The sequence below is a fragment of the Carcharodon carcharias genome, chromosome 33, assembly GCF_017639515.1.
Source record: "Carcharodon carcharias isolate sCarCar2 chromosome 33, sCarCar2.pri, whole genome shotgun sequence".
Classification (NCBI taxonomy): Eukaryota; Metazoa; Chordata; class Chondrichthyes; order Lamniformes; family Lamnidae; genus Carcharodon; species Carcharodon carcharias.
The window spans coordinates 22,504,017-22,526,289 of NC_054499.1; the positions used below are offsets into that span (position 1 = coordinate 22,504,017).

The following is a 22,273-nucleotide window of genomic DNA, read 5'->3' on the forward strand; positions in this document are numbered from 1 at the left end:
GTACCCTAGTGTGAGTCAGTGTGTGTGGGACCGGTACCCCAATGAGGGTCAGTGTGCGTAGGACCCGTACCTCAGTGAGAGTCAGTGTCTGTGGGACCCGTACCCCAGTGCGAGTCAGTGTGTGTGGGACCCTTTCCCCAGTGAGAGTCAGTGTGTGTGGGACCCGTACCTCAGTGAGAGTCAGTGTGTGTGGGACCCGTACCCAAGTGCGAGTCAGTGTGGGTGGGACCCTTACCCCAGTGAGAGTCATTGTGTGTGGGACCCGTACGCGAGTGAGAGTCAGTGTGTTTGGGACCCGTACCCCAGTGAGAGTCAGTGTGTGTGGGACCCGTACCCCATTGAGAGTGAGAATGTGTGTGGGACCCGTACACCAGTGAGAGTCAGTGTGTGTGGGACCCATACCCCAGTGAGATTCATTGTGTGTGGGACACGTATCCTGGTCCGAGTCTGTGTCTGTGGGACCCGTACCCCAGTGAGAGTCAGAGTAATTGGGAGCCGTACCCCAGTGAGAGTCAGTGTGTGTGTAACACGTTCCCCAGTGAGAGTCAGTGTGTGTGGGACCCGTACAACAGTGAGAGTCATTTTTGTTGTGACACGTACCCCAGCGAGATTCAGTGTGTGTGTGACACGTAGCCCAGAGAGAGACAGCGTGTGTGGCAACCGGATCCCAGTGAAAGTCAGTGTAAGTTGGACACTAACCCCAGTGAGTGTCAATCTGTGTCGGTCCCGTACCCCAGTGAGAGTCAGTGTGTTTGGGAGCCGCACCCCAGTGTGAGTCAGTGTGTGTGGGACCCGCACCCCAGTGAGAGTCAGTGTGTGTGGCACCCGTATCCCAGTGAGAATCAGTGTGTTCGGGACCCGTACCCCAGTGAGAGTCAGAGTGTGTGGGACCCGTACCCCAGTGAGAGTCAGTGTGTGTGGGACCCGCACCCCAGTGAGAGTCAGTGTGTGTGGCACCCACACCCCAGTGAGAGTCAGTGTGTGTGGGACACATACCCCACTGTGAGTCAGTGTGTGTGGGACCCGCACCCCAGTGAGAGTCAGTGTGTTCGGGACCCTTACCCCAGTGAGAGTCAGTGTTTGTGTGGGACCCGTACCCCAGTGAGAGTGAGTGTGTGTGGGACCTGTTCCCCATTGAGAGTGAGAATGTGTGTGGGACCCGTACACCAGTGAGAGTCAGTGTGTGTGGGACCCTTAACCCAGTGAGAGTCAGTGTGTGTGGGACCCGTAACCCAGTGGGAGTCACTGTGTGTGTGACCCGTACCCCAGTGAGAGTCAGTGTGTGTTTGGGACCCGTACCATAGTGAGAGTCAGTGTAAGTGGGACCCGTACCCCAGAGAGAGTCAGTGTGTGTTTGGGACCCGTACCATAGTGAAAGTCAGTGTAAGTGGGACCCGTACCCCAGAGAGAGTCAGTGTGTGTGTGGGACCCGTACCACAGTGAGAGTCATTGTAAGTGGGACCCGTACCCCAGTGAAAGTCAGTGTAAGTTGGACACTTACCCCAGTGAAACTCAGTCTGAGTCGGTCCCATACCCCAGTGAGAGTCAGTGTGTCTGTGGCCAGAATCCCAATGAGAGTCAGTGTGTGTGGCATCCGTACCCCAGTGAGAGACAGTGTGTGTGGGACCCGTACCCCAGTCAGAGTCAGTGTGTGTGAGACCTGTACCCCAGTGAGATTCAGTGTGCGTGGGACCCGTACCCCAGTGAGTTTCAGTGTGTGTGGGACCCATACCCCAGTGAGAGTCAGTGTGTGTGGGACCCATTCCCCAATGAGAGTCAGTGAGTGTGGGACCCGTACCTCAGTGAGAGACAGGGTGTGTGGGACCCGTACCCCATTGCGAGTCAGTGTATGTGGGACCCTTACCCCAGTGAGAGTCAGTGTGTGTGGTACCCGTACCCCATTGAGAGTGAGAATGTGTGTGGGACCCGTACACCTGTGAGAGTCATTGTGTGTGGGACACTTACCCCAGTGAGAGTCAGTGTGTGTGGGACCGACATCCCAGTGAGAATAAGTGTGTGTGGGACCCGTGCCCCAGTGAGAGTCAGTGTGTGTGGGACCCGTATCCCACTGAGAGTAAGTGTGTGTGCGACCCGTACCACAGTGAGAGTGAGAATGAATGTGGGACCCCTAAACCAGTGAGAGTCGGTGTGTGTGGTACAAATACCCCAGTGAAATTCATTGTGTGTGAGACCCGTACCCCAGTGTGTGTCAGTGTGTGTGGGAACTGTACACAGGGAGAGTCATTGTGTGTGGGACACGTACCCCAGTGAGAGTCAGTGTGTGTGGGACCCGTACCCCAGTGAGAGTCAGTGTGTGTGGGACCCGTACCCCAGTGAGAGTCAGTGTGTGTAGCAACTGTACCGCACTGAGAGTCACTTTGAGTGGGACCCGTACCCCAGTGAGAGTCAGTGTGTAGGACCCGTACCCCAGTGAGAGTCAATGTGTGTGGGACCTGCACCCCAGTGAGAGTCAGAGTGTGTGGCACTCGTACCCCAGTGCGAGTCAGTGTGTGTGGGACCCTTTCCCCAGTGAGAGTCAGTGAGTGTGGGACCCGTACCCCAGTGAGAGTCATTGTGTGTGGGACACGTATCCTAGTCCGAGTCTGTGTCTGTGGGACCCGTACCCCAGCGAGAGTCAGAATAAGGGGGAGCCGTACCCCAGTGAGTGTCAGTGTGTGTGTAACACGTTCCCCAGTGAGAGTCAGTGTGTGTGTGACACGTACCCCATTGAGATCAGTGTGTGTGGCACCCGTACCCCAGAGAGAGACAGTGTGTGTGGGACCCGAACCCCAGTAAGAGTCAGTGTGTGTGGCAACCGGATCCCAGTGAAAGTCAGTGTAAGTTGGACACTAACCCCAGTGAGTGTCAATCTGTGTCGTTCCCGTACAACAGTGAGAGTCAGTGTGTTTGGGAGCCGCACCCCAGTGAGAGTCAGTGTGTGTGGGACCCGCACCCCAGTGAGAGCCTGTGTGTGTGGGACGCGTACCCCAGTGAGTGTCAGTGTGTGTGAGACCCGCACCCCAGTGAGAGTCAGTGTGTGTGGGACCCGTACCCCAGTGAGAGTCACTGTGTGTGGGACCCGTACCCCAGTGAGAGTCAGTGTGTGGGACCCGTACCCCACTGAGAGTCAATGTGTGTGGGACCTGCACCCCAGTGAGAGTCAGAGTGTGTGGCACTCGTATCCCAGTGAGAGTCAGTGTGTTTGGGACCCGTACCCAAGTGAGAGTCAGTGTTTGTGTGGGACCCGTACCCCCGTGACAGTCAGTGTGTGTGGGACCTGTACCCAAGTGAGAGTCAGTGTGATTGAGACCCGTACCCCAGATAAACAGTAAGTGTGTGTGGGACCCGCACCCCAGTGAGAGTCAGTGCGTGAGGGAGCCTTACACCAGTGAGAGTGAGAATGAATGTGGGACCCCTAAACCAGTGAGAGTCGGTGTGTGTGGGACGCGTACCCCAGTGAGAGTCAGTGTGTGTGGGACCCGTACCTCAGTGAGAGTCACTGTGTGTGGGACCCGTATCCCATTGAGAGTAAGTGTGTGTGGGACCCGTACCCCAGTGAGAGTGAGAATGAATGTGGGACCCCTAAACCAGTGAGAGTCGGTGTGTGTGGTACAAATACCCCAGTGAAATTCATTGTGAGTGAGACCCGTACCGCAGTGTGTGTCAGTGTGTGTGGGAACTGTACACAGGGAGAGTCATTGTGTGTGGGACACGTACCCCAGTGAGAGTCAGTGTGTGTGGGACCCGTACCCCAGTGAGAGTCACTGTGTGTGGGACCGGTACCACAGTTCGAGTCAGTGTGTGTGAGACCCGCACCCCAGTGAGTGTCAGTGTGTGTGAGACCCGTACCCTAGTGTGAGTCAGTGTGTGTGGGACCGGTACCCCAATGAGGGTCAGTGTGCGTAGGACCCGTACCTCAGTGAGAGTCAGTGTCTGTGGGACCCGTACCCCAGTGCGAGTCAGTGTGTGTGGGACCCTTTTCCCAGTGAGAGTCATTGTGTGTGGGCCCCGTACACGAGTGAGAGTCAGTGTGTGTGGGACCCATACCCCAGTGAGAGTCAGTGTGTGTGGGACCCGTACCCCATTGAGAGTGAGAATGCGTGTGGGACCCGTACACCAGTGAGAGTCAGTGTCTGTGGGACCCATACCCCAGTGAGAGTCATTGTGTGTGGGACAAGTATCCTGGTCCGAGTCTGTGTCTGTGGGACCCGTACCCCAGTGAGAGTCAGTGTGTGTGTGACACGTACCCCATTGAGATCAGTGTGTGTGGCACCCGTACCCCAGTGAGAGTGAGAATGAATGTGGGACCCCTAAACCAGTGAGAGTCGGTGTGTGTGGTACAAATACCCCAGTGAAATTCATTGTGTGTGAGACCCGTACCCCACTGTGTGTCAGTGTGTGTGGGAACTGTACACAGAGAGAGTCAGTTTGTGTAGGACACGTACCCCAGTGAGAGTCAGTGTGTGTGGGACCCGTACCCCAGTGAGAGTCACTGTGTGTGGGACCCATACCCCAGTGAGAGTCACTGTGTGTAGCAACTGTACCCCACTGAGAGTCACTTTGAGTGGGACCCGTACCCCAGTGAGAGTCAGTGTTTGTGGGACCCGGACCCCAGTGAGAGTCAGTGTGTGTGGGACCCGTACCCCAGTGAGAGTCAGTGTGTGTGTGTGACCCGAACCCCAGTGAGAGTGAGGGTGTGCGGGACACGTACCCCAGTGAGTGTCAGTTTGTGTGGGACCCATATCCCATTGAGTGTCAGTGTGTGTGGGACCCCCTATCCCATTGAGAGTAAGTGTGTGTGGGACCCGTACCCCAGTGAGATTCAGTGTGTGTGGGACCCATAACCAAGTGAGTGTCATTGTGTTTGCAACCCGTACCCCAGGGAGAGTCAGTAGGTGTGGGACCCGTACCCCAGTGAGAGTCAGTGTGTGTGGGACCCGTACCCCAGTGACAGTCAGTGTGTGTGGTAACCTTACCCCAGTGACACTCAGTTTTTGTGGGACACGTACCCCAGTGAGAGACCGTGTGTGTGGGACCCATACCCCAGTGAGAGTCAGTTTGTTTATTACCCCAACCCCTGTGAGAGTCAGTGTGTGTGGGACACGTACCCCAGTGAGACACCGTGTGTGTGGGACCCGTACCCCAGTGAGAGTCAGTGTGTTTATTACCCCAACCCCAGTGAGAGTCAGTGCGTGTGGGACACGTACACCAGTTAGAGTCAGTGTGTGTGGTACCCCTACTTCGATGAGAGTCAGTGTGTGTGTTACGCTTATCCCAGTAAGAGTCAGTAATTGTGGGACACTGACTCCAGTGAGAGTCAGTATGTGTGAGACCCGTACCCAGTGAGAGTCAGTGTGTGTGGAACCCGTACCCCAGTGAGAGTCAGTGTGTGTGGGTCCAGTACCCCAGTGAAGTCAGTGTGTGTGGGTCCCGTACCCTAGTGAGAGTGAAAATGTGTGTGAGACCCGTACCCTAGTGTGAGTCAGTGTGTGTGGGACCGGTACCCCAATGAGGGTCAGTGTGCGTAGGACCCGTACCTCAGTGAGAGTCAGTGTCTGTGGGACCCGTACCCCAGTGCGAGTCAGTGTGTGTGGGACCCTTTTTCCCAGTGAGAGTCATTGTGTGTGGGCCCCGTACACGAGTGAGAGTCAGTGTGTGTGGGACCCATACCCCAGTGAGAGTCAGTGTGTGTGGGACCCGTACCCCATTGAGAGTGAGAATGCGTGTGGGACCCGTACACCAGTGAGAGTCAGTGTCTGTGGGACCCATACCCCAGTGAGAGTCATTGTGTGTGGGACAAGTATCCTGGTCCGAGTCTGTGTCTGTGGGACCCGTACAACAGTGAGAATCAGAGTAAGGGGGAGCCGTACCCCAGTGAGAGTCAGTGTGTGTGTGACACGTACCCCATTGAGATCAGTGTGTGTGGCACCCGTACCCCAGTGAGAGTGAGAATGAATGTGGGACCCCTAAACCAGTGAGAGTCGGTGTGTGTGGTACAAATACCCCAGTGAAATTCATTGTGTGTGAGACCCGTACCCCACTGTGTGTCAGTGTGTGTGGGAACTGTACACAGAGAGAGTCAGTGTGTGTAGGACACGTACCCCAGTGAGAGTCAGTGTGTGTGGGACCCGTACCCCAGTGAGAGTCACTGTGTGTGGGACCCATACCCCAGTGAGAGTCACTGTGTGTAGCAACTGTACCCCACTGAGAGTCACTTTGAGTGGGACCCGTACCCCAGTGAGAGTCAGTGTTTGTGGGACCCGGACCCCAGTGAGAGTCAGTGTGTGTGGGACCCGTACCCCAGTGAGAGTCAGTGTGTGTGTGTGACCCGAACCCCAGTGAGAGTGAGGGTGTGCGGGACACGTACCCCAGTGAGTGTCAGTTTGTGTGGGACCCATATCCCATTGAGTGTCAGTGTGTGTGGGACCCCTATCCCATTGAGAGTAAGTGTGTGTGGGACCCGTACCCCAGTGAGATTCAGTGTGTGTGGGACCCGTAACCAAGTGAGTGTCATTGTGTTTGCAACCCGTACCCCAGGGAGAGTCAGTAGGTGTGGGACCCATACCCCAGTGAGAGTGAGAATGTGTGTGGGACCCGTACCCCAGTGAGAGTCAATGTGTGTGGGACCCGTACCCCAGTGAGAGTCAGTGTGTGTGGGATCCGTATTCCAGAGAGAGCCAGTTTTTGTGGGATCTGTACCACAGTGAGAGTCAGTGTGCGTGAGACCCTTACCCCAGTGAGAGTCAGTGGTGTGTGGGACCCGTACCCCAGTGAGAGTCAGTGTGTGTGGGACCAATACCCCAGTGAGAGTCATTGTATGTGGGAACCGTACCCCAATGAGAGACAGTGTGTGTGGGACCATTACCCCAATAAGAATCAGTGAGTGTGCGTCCCGTACCCAAGTGAGAGTGAGAATGTGTGTGGGGCCAGTACCCAGTGATGTCAGTATGTGTGGGACCCGTACCCCAGTGAGAGTCAGTGTGTGTGGGACCCGTACCCCAGTGACAGTCAGTGTGTGTGGTAACCTTACCCCAGTGACACTCAGTTTTTGTGGGACACGTACCCCAGTGAGAGACCGTGTGTGTGGGACCCATACCCCAGTGAGAGTCAGTTTGTTTATTACCCCAACCCCAGTGAGAGTCAGTGTGTGTGGGACACGTACCCCAGTGAGACACCGTGTGTGTGGGACCCGTACCCCAGTGAGAGTCAGTGTGTTTATTACCCCAACCCCAGTGAGAGTCAGTGCGTGTGGGACACGTACACCAGTTAGAGTCAGTGTGTGTGGTACCCCTACTTCGATGAGAGTCAGTGTGGTGTGTTACGCTTATCCCAGTAAGAGTCAGTAATTGTGGGACACTGACTCCAGTGAGAGTCAGTATGTGTGAGACCCGTACCCAGTGAGAGTCAGTGTGTGTGGAACCCGTACCCCAGTGAGAGTCAGTGTGTGTGGGTCCAGTACCCCAGTGAAGTCAGTGTGTGTGGGTCCCGTACCCTAGTGAGAGTGAAAATGTGTGTGAGACCCGTACCCTAGTGTGAGTCAGTGTGTGTGGGACCGGTACCCCAATGAGGGTCAGTGTGCGTAGGACCCGTACCTCAGTGAGAGTCAGTGTCTGTGGGACCCGTACCCCAGTGCGAGTCAGTGTGTGTGGGACCCTTTTCCCAGTGAGAGTCATTGTGTGTGGGCCCCGTACACGAGTGAGAGTCAGTGTGTGTGGGACCCATACCCCAGTGAGAGTCAGTGTGTGTGGGACCCGTACCCCATTGAGAGTGAGAATGCGTGTGGGACCCGTACACCAGTGAGAGTCAGTGTCTGTGGGACCCATACCCCAGTGAGAGTCATTGTGTGTGGGACAAGTATCCTGGTCCGAGTCTGTGTCTGTGGGACCCGTACAACAGTGAGAATCAGAGTAAGGGGGAGCCGTACCCCAGTGAGAGTCAGTGTGTGTGTGACACGTACCCCCATTGAGATCAGTGTGTGTGGCACCCGTACCCCAGTGAGAGTGAGAATGAATGTGGGACCCCTAAACCAGTGAGAGTCGGTGTGTGTGGTACAAATACCCCAGTGAAATTCATTGTGTGTGAGACCCGTACCCCTCTGTGTGTCAGTGTGTGTGGGATCTGTACACAGAGAGAGTCAGTGTGTGTAGGACACGTACCCCAGTGAGAGTCAGTGTGTGTGGGACCCGTACCCCAGTGAGAGTCACTGTGTGTGGGACCCATACCCCAGTGAGAGTCACTGTGTGTAGCAACTGTACCCCACTGAGAGTCACTTTGAGTGGGACCCGTACCCCAGTGAGAGTCAGTGTTTGTGGGACCCGGACCCCAGTGAGAGTCAGTGTGTGTGGGACCTGTACCCCAGTGAGAGTCAGTGTGTGTGTGTGACCCGAACCCCAGTGAGAGTGAGGGTGTGCGGGACACGTACCCCAGTGAGTGTCAGTTTGTGTGGGACCCATATCCCATTGAGTGTCAGTGTGTGTGGGACCCCTATCCCATTGAGAGTAAGTGTGTGTGGGACCCGTACCCCAGTGAGATTCAGTGTGTGTGGGACCCGTAACCAAGTGAGTGTCATTGTGTTTGCAACCCGTACCCCAGGGAGAGTCAGTAGGTGTGGGACCCATACCCCAGTGAGAGTGAGAATGTGTGTGGGGACCCGTACCCCAGTGAGAGTCAATGTGTGTGGGACCCGTACCCCAGTGAGAGTCAGTGTGTGTGGGATCCGTATTCCAGAGAGAGCCAGTTTTTGTGGGATCTGTACCACAGTGAGAGTCAGTGTGCGTGAGACCCTTACCCCAGTGAGAGTCAGTGTGTGTGGGACCCGTACCCCAGTGAGAGTCAGTGTGTGTGGGACCAATACCCCAGTGAGAGTCATTGTATGTGGGAACCGTACCCCAATGAGAGACAGTGTGTGTGGGACCATTACCCCAATAAGAATCAGTGAGTGTGCGTCCCGTACCCAAGTGAGAGTGAGAATGTGTGTGGGGCCAGTACCCCAGTGAATGTCAGTATGTGTGGGACCCGTACCCCAGTGAGAGTCAGTGTGTGTGGGACCCGTACCCCAGTGACAGTCAGTGTGTGTGGTAACCTTACCCCAGTGACACTCAGTTTTTGTGGGACACGTACCCCAGTGAGAGACCGTGTGTGTGGGACCCATACCCCAGTGAGAGTCAGTTTGTTTATTACCCCAACCCCAGTGAGAGTCAGTGTGTGTGGGACACGTACCCCAGTGAGACACCGTGTGTGTGGGACCCGTACCCCAGTGAGAGTCAGTGTGTTTATTACCCCAACCCCAGTGAGAGTCAGTGCGTGTGGGACACGTACACCAGTTAGAGTCAGTGTGTGTGGTACCCCTACTTCGATGAGAGTCAGTGTGTGTGTTACGCTTATCCCAGTAAGAGTCAGTAATTGTGGGACACTGACTCCAGTGAGAGTCAGTATGTGTGAGACCCGTACCCAGTGAGAGTCAGTGTGTGTGGAACCCGTACCCCAGTGAGAGTCAGTGTGTGTGGGTCCAGTACCCCAGTGAAGTCAGTGTGTGTGGGTCCCGTACCCTAGTGAGAGTGAAAATGTGTGTGGGACCCGTACCCCAGTGAGAGTCTGGGTGTGTCGTAACCGTTACCCAGTTAGATCCAGTGTATGTGGGTCCCGTACCCCAGTGAGTGTCAGTGGTTGTGGGACCCATACCCCAGTGCGAGTCAGTGTGTGTGGGACCCGTACCCCAGTGAGAGTCAGTTTGTGCGGCATCCGTACCCCAGTGAGAGTCACTATGTGCGGGACCCTTACCTCATTGAGAGTCAGTGTGTGTGGGATCCATATTCCAGTGAGAGTCAATGTGTGTGCGACTCGTACCCCAGTTGGAGTCATTATGTGTGGGACCCATATCCCAGTGAGAATAAGTGTGTGTGGGACGCGTACCCCAGTGTGAGTCACTGTGTGTGGGACCCGTACCCCAGTGAGAGTCAGTGTGTGTTGGACCCGTACCACAGAGAGAGTCAGTGTGTGTGGGACCCGTACACCAGTGAGAGTGAGAATGTGTGTGGGACGCGTACCCCAGTGAGAGTGAGAATGTGTGTGGGACGCGTACCCCAGGGAGAGTCAGTGTGTGTGGGACTTTTACCCCAGTGAATGTCAGTGTGTGTGGGACCCGTACCTCAGTGAGAGTCAGTGTGTGTGGGACCCGTATCCCAGTGAGAGTCAATGTGTGTGGGACCCGTACCCCATTGAGAATCAGTGTGTGTGGGACCCGGAACCAAGTGAGTGTTAGTGTGTGTGCGACTCGTACCCCAGTTAGAGTCATTATGTGTGTGATCCATATCCCAGTGAGAATAAGTGTGTGTGGGACCCGTACCCCAGTGAGAGACAGTGTGTGTGGGACCCGTACCCTAGTGTGAGTCATGGTGTGTGGGCCCCATACCCCAGTGAGAGTCAGTTTGTGGGGGATCCGTAACCCAGTGAGAGTCAGTGTGTGTGTGACGCTTATCCCAGTAAGCATCAGTAATTGTGGGACCCTGACCCCAGTGAGTGTCAGTATGTGTGGGACCCGTACCCCAGTGAGAGTCAATGTGTGTGGGACCCGTACCCCAGTGAGAGTCACTTTGTGTGGGAACATTACCCCAGCGATATTCAGTGTCCGTGGGACCCGTACCCCAGTGAGAGTCACTTTGTGTGGGAACATTACCCCAGCGATATTCAGTGTCTGTGGGACCCGTACCCCAGTGAGAGTCAGTGTGTGTGGGACCCGTACCCCAGAGAGTGTCAGTGTGTGTGGGACCCGTATACCAGTGAGAGTCAGTGTGTGTGGGACCCGTACCCCAGTGAGAGTGAGAATGTGTGTGGGACGCGTACCCCAGGGAGAGTCAGTGTGTGTGGGACCCGTACCCCAGTGACAGTCTTTGTGTGTGGGACCCGTACCCCAATGAGAGACAGTGTGTGTGGGACCATTACCCCAATAAGAATCAGTGTGTGTGGGTCCCGTACCCCAGTGAGAGTGAGAATGTGTGTGGGACCAGTACCCCAGTGAATGTCAGTGTGTGTGGGACCATTACCCCAGCGATATTCAGTGTTTGTGGGACCCGTACCCCAGTGAGAGTCAGTTTGTGGGGGATCCGTAACCCAGTGAGAGTCAGTGTGTGTGTGACGCTTATCCCAGTAAGCATCAGTAATTGTGGGACCCTGACCCCAGTGAGTGTCAGTATGTGTTGGACCCGTACCCCAGTGAGAGTCAGTGTGTGTGGGACCCGTACCCCAGTGAGAGCCAGTGTGTGTGGACCATTACCCCAGTGAGAGTCAGTGTGTGTGCGACCCGTACCCCAGTGAGAGTCACTATGTGTGGGACCATTACCCCAGCGATATTCAGTGTTTGTGGGACCCGTACCCCAGTGAGAGTCAGTGTGTGTGGCACCCGTACCCCAGTGAGACTGAGAATGTGTGTGGGACGCGTACCCCAGGGAGAGTCAGTGTGTTTGGGACCCGTACCCCAGTGGGAGTCAGTGTGTGTGGGACCCGTATACCAGTGAGATTCAGTGTGTGTGGGACCCGTACCCCAGTGAGTGTCAGTGTGTGTGACACCTGTACCCCAGAGAAAGTCAGTGTGTGTGGGTCCAGTACCCCAGGGAGAGTCAGTGTGTGTGTGTCCAGTACCCCAGTGAGAGTCAGTGTGTTTGGGACTCGTACCTCAGTGAGAGTCTGTGTGTGTGGGATCCGTATTCAAGTGAGAGTCAATGTGTGTGGGACCCGTACCCCATTGAGAATCAGTGTGTGTGGGACCCGTAGCCAAGTGAGTGTTAGTGTGTGTGCGACTCGTACCCCAGTTAGAGTCATTATGTGTGGGACCCATATCCCAGTAAGAATAAGTGTGTGTGGGACCCGTACCCCAGTGACAGTGAGAATGTGTGTGGGTCCCATATCCCAGTGAGAGTCAGTTTGTTAGGGACCCGTACCTCATTGAGAGTCAGTGTGTGTGGGTCCAGTACACCAGTGAGAGTCAGTTTGTGGGGGACCCGTACCCAGTAAGTGTAAGTGTGTGTGGGACGCGTACCCCAGTGTGAGTCACTGTGTGTGGGACCCGTACCCCAGTGAGAGTCAGTGTGTGTGGGACCCGTACCCCAGAGAGTGTCAGTGTGTGTGGGACCCGTATACCCGTGAGAGTCAGTGTGTGTGGGACCCGTACTCCAGCGAGAGTGAGAATGTGTGTGGGACGCGTACCCCAGGGAGAGTCAGTGTGTGGGGAACCCGTACCCCAGGGAGAGTCAGTGTGTGTGACACCCGTACCCTAGAGAGAGTCAGTATGTGTGGCACCCATACCCTAGTGAGAGTCATTTTAAGTGGGACCCGTACCCAAGAGAGAGTCAGTGTGAGTGGGAACCGTACCCCAGTGAGAGTCAGTGTGTGTGGGACCCGTACCTCAGTGAGAGTCAGTGTGTGTGGGACCCATACCACAGTGAGAGTCAGTGTGTCTGGGACCCGTATTCCAGAGAGAGACAGTGTTTGTGCGATCCATACCACAGTGAGAGTCAGTGTGTGTGGGACCCGTACCCCTGTGAGAGTCAGTGTGTGTGCGACCCGTACCCCAATGAGCGACAGTGTGTGTGGGACCATTACCCCAATAAGAATCAGTTTGTGTGGGTCCCGTACCCCAGTGAGAGTGAGAATGTGTGTGGGACCCGCACCCCAGTGAGAGTCAGTGTGTGTGAGACCCGTACCCCAGTGAGAGTCAGTGTGTGTGGGACCCGCACCCCAGTGAGAGTCAGTGTGTGTGGGACCCGTACCCCAGTGACAGTGAGAATGTGTGTGGGTCCCATATCCCAGTGAGAGTCAGTGTGTGTGGGACCCGTACCCCAGTGAATGTCAGTGTGTGTGGGTCCCGTACCCCAGTCAGAGTCAGTGTGTGTGGGACACGTACACCTTTGAGAGCCAGTTTTTGTGGGACCATTACCCCAGTGAGAGTCAGGGTGTGTGGCACCCCTACGCTGTGAGAGTCAGTGTGTGTGTGACACTTATCCCAGTTAGAGTCAGTAATTGTGGGATCCTGACCCCAGTGAATGTCAGTATGCGTGAGACACGTACCCCAGTGCGAGTCAGTGTGTGTGGGACACGTACCCCAGTGAGAGTCAGGGTGTGTGAGACACGTACCCCAGTGAGAGTCACTGTCCACTCTCCACACTCTCCCTCCCCCAAACAACACTCTCCCTGGCCCACACTCTCCCCCATCCCACACTCTCCCCACCCCACACTCTCCACACTCTCCCTCCTCCCACCAACAATCTCCTAGGCCCACACTCTCCCCCACCCCACACTCTCCCCACCCCACACTCTCCCCACCCCACAATCTCCCCACCCCACACTCTCCCCCATCCCACACTCTCCCCACCCCGCACTCTCCCCCACCCACACTCTCCCCCACCAAACTCTACCCATCCCACACTCTCCCCACCCCACACTCTCCCCACCCCCACACTCTCCCCCATCCCACACTCTCCCCACCCCACACTCTCCCCACCCCGCACTCTCCCCCCACCAAACTCTACCCATCCCACACTCTCCCCCACCCACACTCTCCCCCACCAAACTCTACCCATCCCACACTCTCCCCACCCCACACTCTCCCCACCCCCACACTCTCCCCAATCCCACACTCTCCCCACCCCACACTCTCCCCACCCCCACACTCTCCCCCATCCCACGCTCTCCCCACCCCACACTCTCCCCACCCCGCACTCTCCCCCCACCAAACTCTACCCATCCCACACTCTCCCCACCCCACACTCTCCCCACCCTCACACTCTCGCCCACCCCACACTCTCCCCACCCCACACTCTCCCCACCCCACACTCTCCCCCATCCCACACTCTCCCCACCCCACACTCTCCCCACCCCCACACTCTCCCCCATCCCACACTCTCCCCACCCCACACTCTCCCCCCACCAAACTCTACCCATCCCACACTCTCCCCCACCCACACTCTCCCCCACCAAACTCTACCCATCCCACACTCTCCCCACCCCACACTCTCCCCACCCCCACACTCTCCCCCATCCCACACTCTCCCCCATCCCACACTCTCCCCACCCCCACACTCTCCCCCATCCCACACTCTCCACACCCCCACACTCTCCCCACCCCGCACTCTCCCCCCACCAAACTCTACCCATCCCACACTCTCCCCACCCCACACTCTCCCCACCCCCACACTCTCCCCCATCCCACACTCTCCCCACCCCACACTCTCCCCCACCCCACACTCTCCCCACCCCACACTCTCCCCACCCCACACTCTCCCCACCCCCACACTCTCCCCCATCCCACACTCTCCCCACCCCACACTCTCCCCACCCCCACACTCTCCCCCACCCCACACTCTCCCCACCCCACACTCTCCCCACCCCACACTCTCCCCACCCCGCACTCTCCCCCCACCAAACTCTACCCATCCCACACTCTCCCCACCCCACACTCTCCCCACCCCGCACTCTCCCCCCACCAAACTCTACCCATCCCACACTCTCCCCACCCCGCACTCTCCCCCCACCAAACTCTACCCATCCCACACTCTCCCCACTCCACACTCTCCCCACCCTACACTCTCCCCCATCCCACACTCACCCCACCCCACACTCTCCCCACCCCCACACTCTCCCCACCCCACACTCTCCACACTCTCCCTCCCCCCACCAACAATCTCCCTGGCCCACACTCTCCCCGCCCCACACTCTCCCCCATCCCACACTCTCCCCACCCCACACTCTCCCCACCCCCATACTCTCCCCCATCCCACACTCTCCCCACCCCACACTTTCCCCCCACCAAACTCTACCCACCCCATACTCTCCTCACCCCCACACTCACCCCCACCCCACACTCTCCCCACCCCCACACTCTCCCCACCCCCACCCTCTCCCCACCCCCACACTCTCCCCCATCCCACACTCTCCCCATCCCACACTCTCCCCCCCACATTCTCCCCAACCCACTCTCTCCCCTCCCCACACTCTCCTCTCCCCCACACTCTCCTCTCCCCCACACTCTCCTCGCCCCCACACTCTCCACACCCCCACACTCTCCCCCCAACACCCTCCCCTCCACACTCTCCACACCCCCACACTCTCCCCAACCCACACTCTCCCCAACCCACACTCTCCCCATCCCACACTGTCCCCCCACCACAGTCTCTGCACCCCACACCCTCCCCCCCCACACTCTCCCCCCCCACACTCTCCACCCCCACACTCTCCCCCCCCACACTCTCCACCCCTACACTCTCCCCCAACCCACACTCTCCCCCCCAACACTCTCCCCAACACTCTACACACCCCACACTCTCCCCACCCCCAGACTCTACCCCACCCCACACTCTCCCCACCCACACCCTCTCACCCCCACACTCTCCCACACCCTCCCCCCCCACACTCTCCCCCACCAACTCTCTTCCCCAACCCACACTCTCCCCTCCCCACACCTTCCCTCCCCACACTCTACCCCCCTACACTCTCCCCTCATCACACTCTCCCCTCCCCACACCTTCCCTCCCCACACTCTACCCCCCTACACTCTCCCCTCTGCACACTCTCCCCCCCATGCTCTCCCCCCACACTCTCCCCCCCACGCTCCCCCCCACACTCTCCCCCCCACACCCTCCCACCCCACACTCTCCCCCACACACTGTCCCCCACACACTCCACACACCCACACTTTCCCCACCCCCACACTCTCTTCCCACCCCCACACTCTCCCCCATCCCACACTCTCCCCACCCCCACACTCTCCCCCATCCCACACTCTCCCCACCCCACACTCTCCCCTCCCCACACTCTCCCCACCCCCACACTCTCTTCCCACCCCCACACTCTCCCCCATCCCACACTCTCCCCACCCCCACACTCTCCCCAATCCCACACTCTCCCCCATCCCACACTCTCCCCATCCCACACTCTCCCCACCCCACACTCTCCACCCCCACACTCTCCCCCATCCCACACTCTCCACCCCTACACTCTCCCCCAACCCACACTCTCCCCCAACCCACACTCTCCCCATCCCACACTCTCCCCATCCCACACTCTCCCCATCCCACACTCTCCCCCCACCACAGTCTCTGCACCCCACACTCTCCACCCCCACACTCTCCCCCCCCACACTCTCCACCCCTACACTCTCCACCCCCACACCCTCCCCCCCCACACTCTCCACCCCCACACTCTCCACCCCCACACCCTCCCCCCCCACACTCTCCACCCCTACACTCTCCACCCCTACACTCTCCACCCCCACACCCTCCCCCCCCACACTCTCCACCCCTACACTCTCCCCCAACCCACACTCTCCCCCAACCCACACTCTCCCCATCCCACACTCTCCCCATCCCACACTCTCCCCCCACCACAGTCTCTGCACCCCACACTCTCCACCCCCACACTCTCCACCCCCACACTCTCCACCCCCACACTCTCCACCCCCACACTCTCCACCCCCACACCCTACCCCCCCCACACTCTCCCCTCCCCACACTCTCCACCCCCACACTCTCCACCCCCACACCCTACCCCCCCCACACTCTCCCCTCCCCACACTCTCCCCCCCTCACACTCTCCCCCCACACTCTCTCCCCCACACTCTCCCCCCTCACGCTCACACCACCCCACACTCCATCCTCCACACACTCTACCCATCCCAATCTCTCCCCAACCCACACACTCTCCCCCAAATTCTCCCAGCCCCACACTCTCCCCCTCCACACTCTCCCCCTCCACACTCTCCCCCTCCACACTCTCCCCCCTCACACTCTCCTCACCCACACTCTCCCCACCCACACTCTCCTCACCCACACCCTCCCCACACTCCACACACTCTCCCCCCAACACTCTCACCCCCCACACTCTCCCCTCTGCACACTCTCAGCCCACCCACACTCTCCTCCGCCCCACGCTATCCCCACCCCACACTCTGACCCCTCACAATCTACCCATCCGACACTCACCCCAACCCACACACTCCCCCCTCCACACTCTCCCCCTCAACACTCTCCCCCCCAACACTCTCCCCCTCAACACTCTCCCCCCAACACAATCTCCCCCCCATCTCTCCCCCCCGACACTCTCCACACTCTCCCCTCTCACACACTCCCCCACCCACACTCCCCCTCGCCCCACACTCTCCCCACCCCACACTCTCCCCCCCACACTCTCCCCTCCCCACACTCTCCCCCCCACACTCTCCCCACCCCACACTCTCCCCCCCCCACACTCTCCCCACCCCACACTCTCCCCACCCCACACTCTCCCCCCCACACTCTCCCCACCCCACACTCTCCCCACCCCGCACTCTCCCCCCACCAAACTCTACCCACCCCGCACTCTCCCCCATCCCACACTCTCCCCCACCCCACACTCTCCCCACCCCACACTCTCCCCTCCCCACACTCTCCCCACCCCACACTCTCCCCTCCCCACACTCTCCCCACCCCACACTCTCCCCTCCCCACACTCTCCCCGCCCCACACTCTCCCCACCCCACACTCTCCCCCCCCACACTCTCCCCCCCCACACTCTCCCCCCCACACTCTCCCCCCCCCACACTCTCCCCACACTCTCTGCACTCTACCCCCCCCCCACACTCTCCCCACCCCACACTCTCCCCACCCTACACTCTCCCACCCACACTCTACCCATCCCACAGTCTCCCCAACCCACACACTCCCCCCCACACTCTTCCCTCCCCACACTCTCCCCCGCCCCACGCTCTCCCCACCCCACACGCTCCAAACTCTCCCCCCAACACTCTCCCCTCCACACACTCTCCCCCCCACACTCTCCCCCCCACACTCTCCACCCCACACTCTCCCCGCCCCACACTCTCCCCGCCCCACACTCTCCCCGCCCCGCACTCTCCCCACCCCACACTCTCCCCTCCCCCACACTCTCCCCGCCCCGCACTCTCCCCGCCCCCACACTCTCCCCGCCCCACACTCTCCCCACCCCACACTCTCCCCGCCCCCACACTCTCCCCACCCCACACTCTCCCCACCCCACACTCTCCCCACCCCACACTCTCCCCGCCCCCACACTCTCCCCACCCCACACTCTCCCCACCCCACACTCTCCCCCCCACACTCTCCCCTCCCCACACTCTCCCCCACCCCACACTCTCCCCACCCCACACTCTCCCCCACCCCACACTCTCCCCACCCCACACTCTCCCCACCCCACACGCTCCAAACTCTCCCCCCAACACTCTCAGCCCACCCACACTCTCCTCCGCCCCACGCTATCCCCAACCCACACTCTGACCCCTCACAATCTACCCATCCGACACTCACCCCAACCCACACACTCCCCCCCAACACTCTCCCCCTCAACACTCTCCCCCCAACACAATCTCCCCCCCATCTCTCCCCCCCGACACTCTCCACACTCTCCCCTCTCACACACTCCCCCACTCACACTCCCCCTCGCCCCACACTCTCCCCACCCCACACTCTCCCCCCCACACTCTCCCCTCCCCACACTCTCAGCCCACCCACACTCTCCCCACCCCACACTCTCCCCACCCACACTCTCCCCACCCCACACTCTCCCCACCCCACACTCTCCCCACCCCACACTCTCCCCACCCCACACTCTCCCCGCCCCACACTGTCCCCGCCCCACACTCTCACCCCCCACACTCTCCCCTCTGCACACTCTCAGCCCACCCACACTCTCCTCCGCCCCACGCTATCCCCCCCACACTCTCAGCCCACCCACACTCTCCCCACCCCACACTCTCCCCGCCCCACACTCTCCCCGCCCCACACTCTCCCCACCCCACACTCTCCCCCCCACACTCTCAGCCCACCCACACTCTCCCCACCCCACACTCTCCCCCGCCCCACACTCTCCCCGCCCCACACTCTCCCCACCCCACACTCTCCGCACCCCACACTCTCCCCGCCCCACACTCTCCCCGCCCCCACACTCTCCCCCCCCATCTCTCCCCCACCCCACACTCGCCCCACCCCCACACTCTCCCCACCCCACACTCTCCCCACCCCCACACTCTCCCCACCCCACACTCTCCCCGCCCCACACTCTCCCCACCCCACACTCTCCCCACCCCCACACTCTCCCCACCCCACACTCTCCCCACCCCACACTCTCCCCGCCCCACACTCTCCCCACCCCACACTCTCCCCGCCCCACACTCTCCCCGCCCCCACACTCTCCCCCCCCATCTCTCCCCCACCCCACACTCGCCCCACCCCCACACTCTCCCCACCCCACACTCTCCCCACCCCCACACTCTCCCCACCCCACACTCTCCCCACCCCACACTCTCCCCGCCCCACACTCTCCCCACCCCACACTCTCCCCACCCCACACTCTCCCCACCCCACACTCTCCCCGCCCCACACTCTCCCCACCCCCACACTCTCCCCGCCCCACTACGCTCCTTCCAAACCCCATCCGTCCCCTCTTCTCACCTCCACCGTCCTGCTCTCCACATCCCCGTCCCCTGCTCCTCCACCCTCCACCTACTCCCCACTTCCATCCCTCCCTTCCCCTACCCCTCACCACCTCACACTCTCCTTCTCTCCTGTCTCCTGCACACCCCTGCACTCCACCTGCCCCACACCCCCCCTCCACTAACCCCCCCCCTCGCCCTCCCTCCTACCCCACCACTCCTGTCACTCCGGATGCTGTGAAATGGGGAAGGGAGGGCGGCGGTTTGGGGTGGGGGGGGGTGGGGGGTGGTTGAAAACCCAACCCCTCCCTGTTGGAAACAGCCGGGCAAAAACTTCATGCGCTCTGGGGTCAGGGTTTCGGGGGTCAGGGGTCAGGGGTCAGGTCACTCTGCCCAGCCCACTCCGCTCAGCACCGAGCCAAGAGCAGGAATCGGAGGAAGCTTGGGTCATTGTCCCAATCCTAGCAACTGTGGCCGAGCGACCCTGGAACTAAGCTGCCTGGGTGGTCACTGGGATGGCCAATCCTTCAGGAACGTGGGGATGAAATTCCCAGGACACTGGAACTGGCGACATGGGGTGGGGGGGCAATCACCCAGTCCACCCTCTTCTTAACTCAAAAGATATTGGAGGCAGCGGCGTGGTGGGGGGGTGGGGGTGGTGGGGGGGGGTTGGGAGAGAAGATTGACGGTCAAGAGTTAGCCAATCAGGTGACGGAGAGTCTGTTGACGTCCAACAAGGGTTTGGGGGGGGGTGGGGGGGGTGGCGGTGGGGAGGGGTGTGATGCGTTTGGGGAAGTGGGGGCCGTGAGGATGGCCAACGGCTGGTGGCGGTCAGAGCTCGCGGAATGACCCCTCTGAAAATGCGGCCGCCCAGCTTTGGCCAACCCGGTTGACCGATGGGCGGGGGTGGGGGGGGGGTGGGGGGGCCCACGGGAAGTGGAGTGACCTCCGGGGCCAACGGTGTTGGGTCAAGTCCCCCCTACGGGGGCCACAAATGTTTGTCCTGTCGGTTTGTCCGTGGGCACTCGCGCCCACACCCCTCCCTCCCTCCCTCCTTCCCCGCCAAACCCGCGTGTGTGCGTGTGTGTGCGTGTGTGTGTGTGTGAGACCCCCCAACACCCCCCCCCTCCCCCCCACCCCTCGGAGGCTTACCGTTCTCCGTGGGGACGTAGATATTGAGGTAGAGGCAATCCTCGCTTTGTTCCTGGATGTAGGTGGCCACATCGTCCAAGTTGGACAGGAACCAGATGGGCAGCATGACCTCGGGCAGCATGCCGTGGATGTTTTGCGGGCAGACGGGGGCGAACTGGGTGGCGTTGCGGACGTCGGTCCAGGAGGCGGGCGCCTCGGGAGGCTGAAAGCGCCGCTCGCCGATGGGCGGGGTGGCAAAGGGCACCCCCAGGTACTGCACCACCGGGCCCAGGATCTCGTTGTTCAGCTCCTTCCTCACCCCCCGCAGCTTGCCATAGTTGGTGGCGACCACCGGGTACATCTCCTCCTGCTTCTGGCCGGACAGGAGGCCGAAGCAGGCCATAGCCTCCAGGGCCCACAGCAGGAGGCTCAGGTCGGAGGAGCGGATCCGCAGCAGGAAGTCGGGGCACGCCTGACCCTGGGCGCTGGCCATCTTCCTCGTCGGACTCCCCCGCCCACCCAGGGCGCTTTTGTCGGGGGTTGTTGGTGGGAGGAGGGTTGGGTGGGGGGGGTGGGGGGTGGTGGGTGGGGGGGTGGGGGGTGGGGGGAGGTGGGGGGGTGGCGGTGGGGGTGGTGGAAACCAGGCCCAGGTCCCGCCCGCCGGCCTCAACTCCAACCCTTCCCGCTCGCCGGGTCTCAGCGGCCAAGAGGAGGCGGTCTCACTCCTGCCCTCCCCTCGTACTCCATGCCGCGCCGTGGCTTTCCATGTCACAACCTTGCCGGGGTCGGCGCCAAGTCTCCCCTCAGGACGCCGAGGACATCAGGATCCCTGCAACGAGAAGTAGAGGGACTGTCATTCTCCCAGTGCGAGGGTGAATCAAAGACCAGACACATACCCAGAGGGAGCTACTTTGCCCCAAGCCAATAAGGCACGTTAAGGAGGGCGATGGTGGCATCGTGTCAACGTCACTCTACCCAAACACCTCCAATCCAGAGACCCAGGCTGGTGCTCTGTGGACGTGGGTTCCAATCCAGCTGGTGCAACTCAAATTTAATTAATAAGTCTGGGATGGAAAGCTACTCTTAACAACGGTGACCGTGAAACTATCATCGACTGTCATAAAAACCCATCTGGCAACACCCCCACCCCCCCACCCGAACCCCCCCCCACCCACCCCGTTAGGGAGGGAAATCTGCCCCCCTTACCCGGTCTGGCCTACATGTGACTCCAGACCCACACAGCCACAGCCACGGGGTTGACTCTTAACTGCCCCCCTCTGAAATGGGCCGAGCCAGCCCACTCAGTTCAAGGGCAACTGAGGATGGACGACTAATGCTGGCCCAGCCAACGACACCCACATCCCATGAGAGAAGCAATAAGAGTTAACAGATGGTACATTTGGCCATTTTGGTTTAGTGGTGTTAACGCGCTGACCGTTCACCCATCTCGGGTAATGATCCTGTCCTTAGGATGTCAGTCTCCATTAGCCGTGAGGCTCTCCTGCCCTGCTGGCACCATCACTGGGGTACATGGCACCCATACCCTCACCATCCCGCACCCAAGGGCTATTCCACCATGGTTACTGCAGCACACAACCAAGCACTTCCCAGCACTACTCCCTGGAGGACTATCAGGTGGTGGACGATGTTCCCATCCCTCCCGTTGGAGGGCACTGAGGCCAACTCTAGGGCCCAAGCTCCACCCAATCC

The 22,273-nt window shown here is 59.7% G+C and overlaps 1 protein-coding gene across 4 annotated transcripts in view; it reads right to left on the reverse strand.

Moving 5' to 3' along the window:
- Positions 1–20,945, reverse strand: part of LOC121272275 (neuroligin-4, X-linked-like) — a 1,033,091-nt gene extending 1,012,146 nt beyond the window's left edge. For 2 of the 4 annotated variants that reach the window (XM_041178834.1, XM_041178832.1), the window contains exon 1: positions 20,585–20,721. In XM_041178834.1, the coding sequence (XP_041034768.1) occupies positions 20,585–20,705 (121 nt within the window). In that variant the 5' untranslated portion in view covers positions 20,706–20,721. Of the gene's footprint in view, positions 1–20,584 lie in introns of all 4 variants that reach the window. The other 2 variants (XM_041178833.1, XM_041178831.1) reach the window with 2 other exon arrangements.
- Positions 20,946–22,273: the final 1,328 nt, after the last annotated feature.